General features: G+C 38.3%; 1 protein-coding gene across 2 annotated transcripts in view; it reads right to left on the bottom strand.

Annotated features, from left to right (window-relative positions):
- The window catches only part of PRKG2 (protein kinase cGMP-dependent 2), a 94263-nt gene that overhangs the window by 5474 nt on the left and 75971 nt on the right, over positions 1 to 12818 (bottom strand). For both annotated transcript variants that reach the window (XM_059924004.1, XM_059924002.1), the window contains 3 exons: positions 9250 to 9413; positions 5863 to 5985; positions 4807 to 4869 (listed from right to left, as the gene is read on the bottom strand). In XM_059924004.1, coding sequence (XP_059779987.1) covers positions 4807 to 4869; positions 5863 to 5985; positions 9250 to 9413 — 350 coding nt within the window. The remainder of the gene's footprint in view (positions 1 to 4806; positions 4870 to 5862; positions 5986 to 9249; positions 9414 to 12818) is intronic.

The raw sequence follows: 12818 nt of genomic DNA, 5'->3' as shown, positions 1-12818 counted from the left end.
TTTATTAAAACCCACAGGCCTTATCACCCTTTCCACCACCACCCTTCCCCCACCCTGCCACTGCCCTACTTTTCTCTTTCTCTCTCCCTTGCTCCTTTGTCTCCTCAACATTCTTCCAACAAGCTTGGGATGTTCCCACTTCAAGACCTTTGCACTTGAGCCCCTGTAGCTGAATTGTCCTTTCCCCAGATTTCCACATGGTTTGTTTCCTCAACACCATCAGGTATTTTCTCGAAGGTCATCTTCTTAGAGAGGCCTTCGTTGGCCATCCAGTCTAACATGGCAACCCCTCCCCATCCCCACCCCCACGTACTTCCCATCCTCCTTCCATACTTTATTTTCTCTCCTTATAACTTACTGCTTTCTAATATACCTACTATACACTTGACTTAATTGTTTTCTTTATTTTCTGTCTCCCCAACTAGAATGCAATCTCCATGAGGGGAGGGGTTTTTGTCTGTTTCCTTTCCTTCTGTGTCCCTAACACTTGCAACAGTACTTGACACAAAACAGGGGCTCCAATAAATGTCTGTTGAATAACTGAATGATTCTACAAGAGAACACCCTTACATAGGACCTCTAACTATCGTGTCTTACAGTATCACACTGTCATGGTGGTGATGCTCTTGGTGAAATGTATATAAGAAGCTCCAAGATAAAAAGTATTTTAATGAGTTATCTGTAATGAGATGAGGCTGATGGCCAGATGAAGTTCTTTCATTTATTGCTTCCAAACTATTAATCTAAAAGGAAGGACTGATCTGGTCTTTAGGATATGTATCAGGCTTGGTGAGCTGGAAATGCAACACCAGAAATGAGGAGGACTTGCTCCTCTCAGACAGAAACAATGTACTCTGTCTCTCAGAATCTTATAAAGAACCTGGAATAATCTGTTTAAATCCACTGATCTTTTCTCTTGGGACACTGAGGTCAGGTCAGCCAGCCAACAAAAATTTATGGAAAGTCAACTTGGTCCCAGGCAACAAAAACAACAAAGACCCTGCTTTTAAGATATTTTTATATTGGCAGGGGGTGACAAGTAATCAAACAAAAAAGTAAACAATATGAACATTTACATTAATTTCATATACTAATAAGTACTAGGAAGATAAAAGAGAATAAAATGGTGAATGATGACTGGCATAGGGGTGGGTTGGGAGGTGCTGCTTTTAGCTAGGGTGCTATCTGAAGAAGTGATATTTGAATTGAGGTCAGAATGAAGAGAAGGGAGAAGCCATGGGAAGATTTGTGGCAATGATGGTTTGGGAGGTGCTGCTTTTAGCTAGTGTGCTATCTGAAGAAGTGATATTTGAATTGAGGCCAGAAGGAAGAGAAGGGAGAAGCCCTGGGAAGATTTGTGGCAATGATGGGTTGGGAGGTGCTGCTTTTAGCTAGGGTGCTATCTGAAGAAGTGATATTTGAATTGAGGCCAGAAGGAAGAGAAGGGAGAAGCCATGGGAAGATTTGTGGCAATGACCTTCTGAATGGAAGAAAGTGATAGGAATGAGCTGAAGTGTGGTGAGTGGAGGGGAAACGAGAGAAAAATATGATGTCTGAGGACCAGCCAGAGGCCAGATCCTATAGGGTCTTGTAGAACACAACAAGGAATCAAGATTTTATGCTTATCGGGAAGCCAGTAGAAAGTTGTAAGGAAGTGATGCAATCTAAATATGTTTTCAGAAGACGATTCTGGCTGCTATGTGAAGAATAACCGCAGGGGGGCTTGATAGGTCAGGGTGGTGGTGGGAGGTATGAGAATGAAGGCTGGGAGATTTTAGGAGACCCTCGTACTCATCAGTCTGTCAACCGTATCCGAAGTTACCCTTTTCTACCTTTTTCAATCTCCTCCCTCTCGTGGAGTTGGTTTTGGGTCACTCCTTGACTGGATTTCCCATTCCAAGTCTAAGCTTAGCAAGAGAAAAAAGTACTAAAAACAGAGAGGGCGGGCTTTTAGTACATTCCATTTCAGATGCCATTCTTAACCCAAAGTACCATTTTGGTCTACACTGTTGAGTCTCTAAGCAAAGAGTGAGAGTCAGACAGCAATCCTAGATGTATGACTTCCCTTGTCCTTGCTGCAAAACCACAGAAGTCCTCTCCTTGATCCACCCATCACCTTCTTTGCACAGACCGAGGCTCCACTTTTAGGGATTTCTAGGCACACAGTTCTGTGGATTCTTTTCTTTTGCCACCGATGACTGACACAATTCCTTTTCACATATTTCACAATGCTCTCTACCCAGATGCTACTCCATAAATATTAATAAAAATCATTACTGTTACTCTACTGAATCAAAGAGCCTATGCGTTTCTTGCTGAGTACTTGTTACAATTTGACTTATGGCAATATTTACTTAACATGAGTGGTTATTCACTTAACACCTGGCCTTTTTGACACTAACCACATTTTAAGTAATCCAAGTGCCAGCATGCAGCCGTGTGTGAAAAATATTCACTAAAGAAATATTAGCAGCAACTGTACATAAATTGCTTCTTCATTTTTAGAAGAGTAGTAGCTATTCTTGAGAGTAAAATTCTAGAGACTGGAAATACTAAAGGTAACATTAAGAGACCTGAAACAAATTACTCCTCTACCTAGCAGGAAAGATTTAATTGTACCCTACAAATATATTATCCCTCTTTTCAGAGAGGTGTCGGGAGACATGATTGGTACCTAGTTTATAAGTTAACTTATAAATAGGAGAGGGAGGAACTCTATTTTTAAGAAAGGTGATTTAACACAGACTGGACAAACATATAACAATATGCCACATTTAACTGTATTGTTTTTAAATACAAAATTGAAGTAAATGGTTCTCCAAGGAAAAAAGATGTTTTTTTAGAGAGGACTGGGAAAATCTGATGGCAAATTTTAGAAAGAATGTTTATTTTAAAAAAACATTACAAGGATATACTGGGTAGTGAAGCTATATATGCCTTGGAGACTTATGGAAGGTTATAGAACACTCCTATTTGAAAGCAAAGAGAGTTCTATTTTTCAGACCCCCGTGCCCCATCTTTGTATGTTAAGAAGCACTATGAAAATCAGATGAAATAATGTTTTTGATCTCCCTGGGCTCACCGGAAGGCACTGTGTAAATCTGGTACATCTTATTAGTGAACTCTGCCCTACACACAGCAGCTTCAGCTGTATGCTTCAGCTACTTGGCAAAGAACACCCTGTCTGTTAAGAAGAGTGGGCAAATTAATCCCTATGGGGAAGGAAATTCAAAATTCTTTATTATCATGCTGAAGTGAGAAAATCCTTTAGCATGAATTTGCATGTACATCTAATCACAATTTGACAGCTATATTTAAATGAGCCTCAGGTAAATAAGAAGTAAGAGATAAAACGGGAACCTGTTAACAATTACATCACTTCTATTTCCCAACTACCCCAGAGCAAACATGAAGACGCTTCTTTAATGAGATAAAAGAGGAAATACATTGGAAGGGGGACTTCAATTGACTGGGCACTTGTTTGTTCAATATGAATGGTGTGTTTATGTGTCATTTTATCATGAGAAAAGAAACTGTGATAACAGCACGTAGGAAGAGAGATAAATTGGAATCTAAGGCAAATAATGAGCTTTACACTAATGACAATCCAAAAGATGACAAAGAACAATAAAATACGTATTTTGATGTCTATGAAATCCACAGATGTGTCTGTCTGTCTCCATCTCTTCCTCCCTCCCTGCTTCCCCATCCCCATCCTGATATATCCTTATGGCAGAGCCCGATATGAATTTACAATGTTGAATACATGGCTTTATTTCAAGAAAGTTCATGAATAGATAGAGCAGGCTGGCAGCTTGGGGATTTTTTTTTTTTCTTTTTTTTTTTGAGCTGCACCACTACTGTTCAGAAAAACGAATAGTGTTTCTATTCAGCAGCATTTCTCCCTTTATTTTCACACTGTGTTGATGTGCCCCTAATTCTTCAGTAAAAATATCCAGGGAGGAATAAAATGTTGAGAGGTGTTTTTCTTTCTGAACGTGAACACAGCAGTGTGCTCAAAGGTTTTCAGTAATGAAATTCTCAAATTTATTTTTTGTACTATCAATAGGTGATGTTTCACTTCTGTAAATTATAAGCAAAATCAAAACATCTCAAGGGTTGCGGGATTTAGCTAGGCATAGATTTAAAAAAAAAAAAAAACTCCAAGGCCTGAACTTCCACATATGGAACCAAATCAGAGAGTTTATATTATGGAAGTTAGTGATGGTTTTAAAGACCAGCTTTAGAAATTCACAGACCTGAAGAAGGTGCTTGTTAGATTATTGCCTAAGGATAAAACACTGTTTGAGGTTTTGTGGAAATCAATGTACTTTACCCCAGAAGTAAAATATGATAGGAAGCTTCAAAATGTGGAGAGCTGGTCAAAGGAAAATTATATTTAAAATAAATATATAATATTAATTAAAACTGAAATAGAATACTATTTAACAGTTGGTTTAGCTGACCCATTCTCTAGGATATTGAGATCAATAACTATCCTACTTTAATTGTAAATCAAACGTCAAAATTAGAACTTGATTCCTTTATAGAATCCAAGTTAATATTAAAAAATAATAATGCAGATTGCAGCAGATAAAAAGCTAAGTTGCTATAACGTAATATGTGATTTTGTAATTTGTTTTATAACTTCATCGCAGCTAGTAAAACACAAATTAAAAATAAAGCACCAAAAAGGAAAACTTGAGCATCTGTGTAGGGATCTTTATAGACTGAGAGAAGCTTCAAGATTACCACACTTTAAAAATAAATTTCTAGATTTTTCTGGGCAGAGAAGTAACTATGTACCTGTGTTTCTTAATGTCATTGATTCCATTCTTCAGATTTCCTAGTCTTTCTGTTGGATTTTGCCTAAAATAAAAATTTTAAGTCAATTTATAATAATTATGTTTAAGTGAATTTTACATTAAAATTTAACAATTTTTCTTTATTCGTTCATTCATTTTGTCAACAATATTCATAGACCAGGCACATCTGAGTATAAGGAAATGGAAAACACATGCCCTCTCTGGGGGAGCCACAGTCAAATTACAGTCAGGAATATGAATATATGTATTCAATATCTATATATCCCAGTATATAGATATAGGTATATACATATGGATATATATAGATATAGGTATCTCCCAGTGCTTTAAATGAGCTATGAATAAATGCTTGAAAGAACAGGAGGATGCCACCTTACCAAGTCTGCTAAGGAAACCAGGGAAAGCTTTAGAGAATCATTTATAACAGAGCTGAAATTTTAGAAGCATGCAGAAATTTCTGTGGGCAACTCACAGCCAGGTTTCATGTTCTAAATTTACTAAATTTTAAAGCTTTTTAAAAAGTTTAAGTGTGCAAGAAAACTGTGACAAAATGAAGCTTAAACAAAATTCTAGAAGTCTTCTGTTCTCCAATAAATTATTTTTAGTGGTAAGTAGAAATTTGGAGTAATTTAAAATAGGAGTACTTTTTTTTTAATGAAGATTGAAAGAGAACATACAGTAATACTTTATCATCGCCATTAATTTTCTCTCAAAATAACACGGCTGTAAACTACTCCTTTATTAAGCTAAGTTTTGTGGTTCTATTTTCCTCTAACAGACAAAGATGATTCTTAAAGATAACCTGAACAATCTGGATCTCTTTTAAACTGTAAGTAGGTATTGTGTATTACATGAAGGAAACTCAAACTTCTAGCACAGACAGCAAAATAGAAAATGATTTTCATTAAATATAATTTAACTACATAGAAAAGTACAAAAAGTAAATATACACCTAACTTTAAAATGTGTGGCAGCAGAAATGAGAAGCCTTCACATCTTCCCCCAAGAACAAGGGGTTTTTAATAGTCATTCTCACCTGCAAAGCCTCCGAATCAAATCCTCAGGTCGTCTGGTTATCTTTCTGGGAAAATCCATTTTTTCAATTCCTTTGAGAATCAAATTGTAGGTCATCATTTGGTCAATCCCAGAAAAGGGTGGGCTAGAGAAAAGCCAAAATAGGACACTAGGACCAGCATCTGAGACACATTTACAACTAGATTCCTTTTCTTTTTTTCCCTCCCTCCCTCCCTCTCATGAGTTGTTTTATAGCAAATCTGGATACATGCTAGAAAATAATTTCATATCACTTAACAAAATACACACACACACACACGCACACACATACACACAGAGGTAATCTGTCAAGTGGTGATAATCACTAAAAAGAAAAATAAAGGGGAGGACAGAGAGTGAGAGAGAGGAGGTGTGTTTTTTTTAGACACAGTGGATAGGAAAAGCATCTCTCATATGTTGACAGTTGAGCAGAGGTGGGAGTGAATGAGCCACAGAGGCAAGGGATTCCAAGACAGCAAGTACAAAGACCAGGAGTCAGGAGTGGACATGGGTTGTTCTTGGAACAGAAAGGAGGGCAGTGCTGCTGGTGGAGTGAGTAAGCAGGAGAGAGTATAAGACGTGAGGGCAGGATGGTCATCTCGATCTAGCGGGCTATAGGAAGGACCTGGGGATACGCTCAGGTCAGGTGATCTAATCTACCGAAGCCAGACTAAGCTTTTTAAAAATGTGTTGAAAATAAACTGTGATGGTACTAGCGGTGGGGGGAAGGCAGGCCTGGTAGCCTGGACTCGAACGGTATTGGTGAAGGTGGTGAGAAATGGTGGGATTCTGGATTATTTCGATGGCATAAAGTCAACAGGATTTGCTACTGGGATGAATGTGGTACGCAGGAGAAAGAAAGGATTCAAGAATGATGCTGAAGTGTTTTGACCTATGGAACGGAACTACTGTTTACTAAGACTGGTGTGGAGATTAGGCTGGGAGTGCGCAGGTTCAGAGGAAGAGAATCAAGTTGCATCTTGAACATCCAAATAGAGGTGCTAAGCAGACAGATGCATTTATGAGTCTGACATTCAGGGAGGAGGTTAGGGCTGGAGATATGATTCCGGGGAGTCATCAGACAGTATCTACGGACCATGGGGCTTGATGTTATCACCCAAGGAGTGAGTGGGCAGGAAAGAGGTCAAGGACTGAAGTGGCCCGATGACCACTGAAGAAGGTCAGGAATGACAAGAAGAATCCAGCAACAGACGCTGAGCTGGAGCCTCTAGCATGGGAAGAGAAATGAGAGAAAGGGAGGTCCTAGAAACCACAAAGAGAGAATTTCAAGGCAACTGTTGCTAAGATGAGTAAGAAAGTACTGGAAATTAACCACTGGATTTGGATAACATGTTCATGCATGAACTCTGCTTTTAAAAACACTTTCATACCTATTCTACTGTGTCATTTAATTTTTGAAAATTAAAGATGATTTTCATGAATGAGTCTGTTCTATCTTGGTCACTCTTGAGACCTTTGGATACCGAGAGTTCCCACTCTTGGTAATGAACCTGAAACAAGTTCGGTGCACCAACTTTTCAATGATCTATGTTTCACTTGAAAAGAAAATGAGGTAGAAAACAGAAACCATTGCCACAATTCCTTCAACTTATTTATATATTTACAAGTTGGCCGTGTTTTGTTTTGGTTTGGTTTTTTAGTTCTTTTGTTTTACCTCCTGACTTTAGGGCATTTAAAATGAACTCTTCTCACACCCTACCCCGAAAGCCTTTATAACAGCAATTTCGCACCTTCTTCATGACAACTCAAGGCCACTTCAGCAACTCCAAGTTATTGAGGATTTTTTTCCCCTTCCTTATTCCCTCACTTTATTTCCCTACTTCTTGTGACAATTTATTCCAGCTGACGAAGACTGAAATGCATATTCTCCAGTTACCTACAAGAGCCATCATGAATCTCTTAGAAATGCAGCTGACAAATTTTCCAGGGATGAGGAAACAAACTCTTGAAATAGAAATCCTTGTGTCCTGAGACCTTAAGCAACTTTATCTCTGAATGACTACCTGGAAATTTTTCTCTTTTTCACTTCAAAATCTTAAGCAATGAGTATTTGAAAATGATTACAGATAATATCAAATAATCTTTCATGTGGACAAGGAAAAAGAATGGAGCCATGGGTAACCCAACTTTGAAATCTGCAGTGTAAAAAGTTCAAGAAGATTCTACAAAGCTCTCCTTTTGTAACGCAGGTGTTGAGACTGGAATCCCCGTCACTGGGCTTATTCCAGCATTTTTTATGCCATTTCAAATGCAAATCCTCCCTGACATCAAGACTGAGAATATTTGGTTGTAAAGGCTTAAAAGAATGACCAAATCCGTTAATGAGAAATGGAGGTAGAAAACTGGAAAGAAAACTACCTGATCTGAATATTGTGTGTACAGCCATGCATTATATTAAAAACTCTTATGTATAAGGCACACGTGTTTAATGAAAAGTGTGTCATATTTAGAGTCAGAAGACCTGAGATTAAATCCTTGATCTTAGGCAAGTAGCTCTCTGACCCAGTTTTCTAATCTATAAGATTTAAATCATAAAATAATCATAATACAAATGTATATCATAAGATAATAAACAATTCCTGCTTTAACTTCCATACAAGCTTGTGAAAATGAAATTAGATAATACACATGTAAGTGCTTTGTAAGCTGTCAAGGGCTTTACAGATGTGAGGTAATATGTGTGTGTGCATGTGTGTGTATAAGTGTGTATGTGTGTGCAGGCAGGTTGAATATTTGGGATCCTGGATTCATTAATACAGCCCTTTAATCGCTTCAGGAATGGCAAACCAATTTTAACTTGTAAAACCCCTGCTGTGTCTTGTCTCTGTTCATTAGCACCTCTAGAAAGCAGTTGACAAGGGGATTAAAATTTAAATCCAGCAATGTTGCCTTCTTTCAGCATTTCTGGTTAATGATTTATTGGGAAGATGGAAGAACACGGCTAAATTTAATTGATCAATGGATTTAATGGAACTATGATTGCTATTTTCTCGACTACAAAAAAAAAAATGAGGAAATAATAACAGCCCACAACTTCAATTTCCTTTCTTATTTTTATGATGGATTCCCTAAACCTTCACACACTTGATATATTATCTATAATAACAGACCTTGCCATTCTAGGTAAACCATAGCAATTTTGTACTCCTTTCCTGCACCTTCCTGAATCTTTTCACCATGTTACAAGCTAGCAAGCATGTTATAAATGATATAATGTGAAGAGGAAAAGGTATCATGCTTAATCAAAAACACTTTCAAAATGTTAAGTTCTTAAATCATATATTTTTTTTATCATGAGTAAGTTATTTTTGCTCTTCTCTAAAGAAGAGACTAAACACAAGGTACTTACTTGCCCGTGAGGAGTTCATACACTAGAATTCCCAGGGACCAAAAATCCACACTGAAGTCATGTCCTTTGTTGAGAATGACTTCAGGAGCTACGTACTCGGGAGTTCCACAGAACGTCCATGTTTTCTGTCCAGATCCTATTTTCTTAGCGAATCCAAAGTCAACCTGGAAAAGATCAAAGAAATTTTCAGAGACCGTAAAACTCACGTTCTTCTTTAAGTCTTCTTCTAACTTCTTCAATCTTCCTTCAACACCTCCACCCTCCCCTTCACACCACACACACACACACACACACACACAGATGCTCCACTGACCCTCTCATTTATTCTTTTGCAGGGCCAAGTGTAAATCTCGTTACATTGGAGAAAATTCCATGCACACACCTCTACGCCCATGACCCTTAGAGGACGAGAGGGATGGTTTAGCAAGGAGAGACCCTTACAACCAAGGTGAAGCTCAGGGCAAGCAGACAAGTAACTTGCAAATCAATAGTGGTATTCATTGGCAAGAAGAGAGAAGGGGGAAGTGATAGAGAAGGGGGAAGTGATAGACCCTTGTGCCCTTTGAGCTTCGCTACAGATACAGTGTTGACTAGGAGAAGCTCAGAGTACTGGGAATACTTAAACAGATGTGATTAAAAAACTGCCATGTGAGACAGGATATAGTAGAAGATTATGCAAAGTATAAACTCAAAGAGCCAAAAGACATAGACTTCTGGAACATTAGGGAGAAGATGGTGGGGAAAGACGTCATTAAGAAGTGACATCTGAGCTCAGCACTGACTGAGGATTAGGAACCCTCCCAGCGTGATGAATGGGTGCTACCCTCTTCTGTCTTTTCAGGATAGGCCCTTCCACTTCTCTGAGACTCTATTCAATGAACTCCGTGCACTGAATAAAGACAGGAAAGAAAGCTGGAGCAACAGAAGACCCGCTCATTAAATCGAGGCAGTGTATATGACTGAAGTCCTGCCCTGCAAAACAAACAGTTGGTTTCCTTCCACAGGGGTGATTTAGCATGTACTTTTCATCTCCAATACATAAAGATATTATTTTAGTGAAACCACCCTCCACCTCCCTCAAGTAAACAGACACATAAATTATCGCTGGGCTTCAACATGCACATTTTAATAGATTCATTAAACATGGACTATCTCAATAATATGGCAATAATCTTGGCTAAAAAAATTAAATAAATCAGGTTAACACACCAAAATAGGCCCTCACTTAAAAAAATATGAATCAGTGAACTATAAAATCCAGCCCTCGTTTATTTATTCAAATATTAATATTTAAAATATTTGTCATGTTTAAAAATCTCTTAGAAATTTACCTTTTTACTAAGGCTTTTTGGTATTTATCACATAACAGCAAGGATATCCTTATTAGAAAAAAGGGAATTTAAACAACCTAATTTGAAGCGGGCTTTTACTCTTTTTTTTTATCTACACAGAATGACTCGCGAAGATTGTACCTAAGAGATGGCTGGGAATATTATGAAATTAAAATTTGTAACTAGCTGAAATTAGCATATCTACTTATTCCTCAGATAAAGAACCAATATGAAAATCTTAGCTAATTTTATAAAGACTGAAATTTAAGAGACAAGAAAGCAATGCTTATAATTGCATTTGCATCCACGCACGTATGGAAATATTATATTTTGTTGTTCTGTAACAGCCTTTCAACTCATTTTTTTTTTTTAAAGAGCTCCTGACTTTTTATTTATTTATTTTTTTGGCTGTGTTGGGTCTTCGTTTCTATGCGAGGGCCTTCTCCAGCTGTGGCAAGCGGGGGCCACTCTTCATCGCGGTGCGTGGGCCCCTCACCATCGCGGCCTCTCCCGCTGCGGGGCACAGGCTCCAGACGCGCAGGCTCAGTAATTTCTGTGCGAGGGCTTTCTCCAGTTGCGGCAAGCAGGGGTCACTCTTCATCGCGGTGCGCGGGCCTCTCACTGTCGCGGCCTCTCTTGTTGCGGAGCACAGGCTCCAGACACACAGGCTCAGCAGTTGTGGCTCACAGGCCCAGCCGCTCCGCGGCATGTGGGATCTTCCCAGATCAGGGCTCGAACCCGTGTCCCCTGCATTGGCAGGCAGATTCCCAACCACTGCGCCACCAGGGAAGCCCCCTCAACTCATTTTTTAAACTGCACTTAAGTTTTCCATGTAAGGATGACTGGAAGTTCATTAGATGTTTAGGAGAGCTTTTCTAGTTCTGAAAGTAAGAAATTTTAATTTGAGTACCTGATTTTGCTTTTGTATTTACATATTGACCCAAAGAGATGGCAATAATTATATTAAGATTTTAAGATTTATGAAAACTTACTACTTCCTTTTTTATCTCCTTTGATCTTATCAACTTTAGTCTAATCCATTTGGTTGGAGGAAATTGATGCTCAGACCTATTCAAAGTCATGTGCCAAATATAGAAGGTCCCAGATCTTCTGATGTGAAATTCTGTGTATTTTCTATAAAAATTCACACTACCTCTGTCTTGTACCAGCATGGATACCACCACGAAGCCTCAATCTTTTCTTTAACCCTTTATCTTCTAGTCAATAGAAATGTAAGTTCTTTCCTTTGTTCATTCAATGAATATTTATTGAAAACCATTATGTACCAAGCACCAGGATACAGATAAAGCCCCCAGTCTTCTTAGAGCTTACATTTAAGAGAAAGAGGAGAACATGCATAAAAAATATAGTATCATATAACCAACAAGGACCTACTGTGTAGCACAGGGAACTATACTCGATATTTTGTAATAACCCATAGGGGAAAAGAATGTATATATATGTGTGTGTGTGTATATATACATGTATACCTATGTATATATATAACTGAATGACTTTGTTGTACACCTGAAAGTAACACAACATTGTAAATCAACTATACTTCAATAAAAAAATCAAAAAATATATCATAGCATATGTAATATTGCCAGATAGTGATATATGCAATGGAGAAACATACAGCAGTTAGGTACTGAAATCAATAGGAATTATACTTTAAATGGGGGTGATCAGAAAAGTCTCTCTGAGGAGGTAGCATTTGAGCAGACTGGAGCAGAAATCTGCATGAAATAAGAATGAGAGCTTTGTAAAAATCTGAGCAAGGATGATTCTGACAGATAAAGAGCTAGCACAAAGGCCCTAACCTTCGGGAACATGCGAGGTGAAGATCAAGGATTGGCAAGAAGGCCACTGTGTCTGGGCCATAGTGTGTGAGGGGAAGTGGCAGGGAGTGAGGGCAGATTGTGGAGTGTTCTAGTAAACCACAGAAAGAGTTTCAGATTTGTTTTCTAGGAGGCCACTGGAGGATGAAGAGAAGGGGTATGCATGGCCTGACTAATGTTTCAAAGGGCTCATTCTAGAAGATAAGAAAATAGACACCTTCCTTTAAAAATGTTTTTTTCCTAGCAGAACTGAGCTTTCAAGAAGAATCTCTGGAGAAGCTGCACACAGGTTTTCCTTTGTCTCTATTAAATTCCCATTATGAAAGACAGCTTACACTATGCTGAAAGCTTAAAAACATTGTCTCCAAAGATTTTAACAAACCAGAAGGTTATAAGA

This window comes from Balaenoptera ricei, chromosome 5 (assembly GCF_028023285.1).
Source record: "Balaenoptera ricei isolate mBalRic1 chromosome 5, mBalRic1.hap2, whole genome shotgun sequence".
NCBI lineage: Eukaryota > Metazoa > Chordata > Mammalia > Artiodactyla > Balaenopteridae > Balaenoptera > Balaenoptera ricei.
The sequence above is the reverse complement of the archived record's forward strand: the minus strand, read 5'-3'. Positions and strand labels throughout refer to the sequence as shown.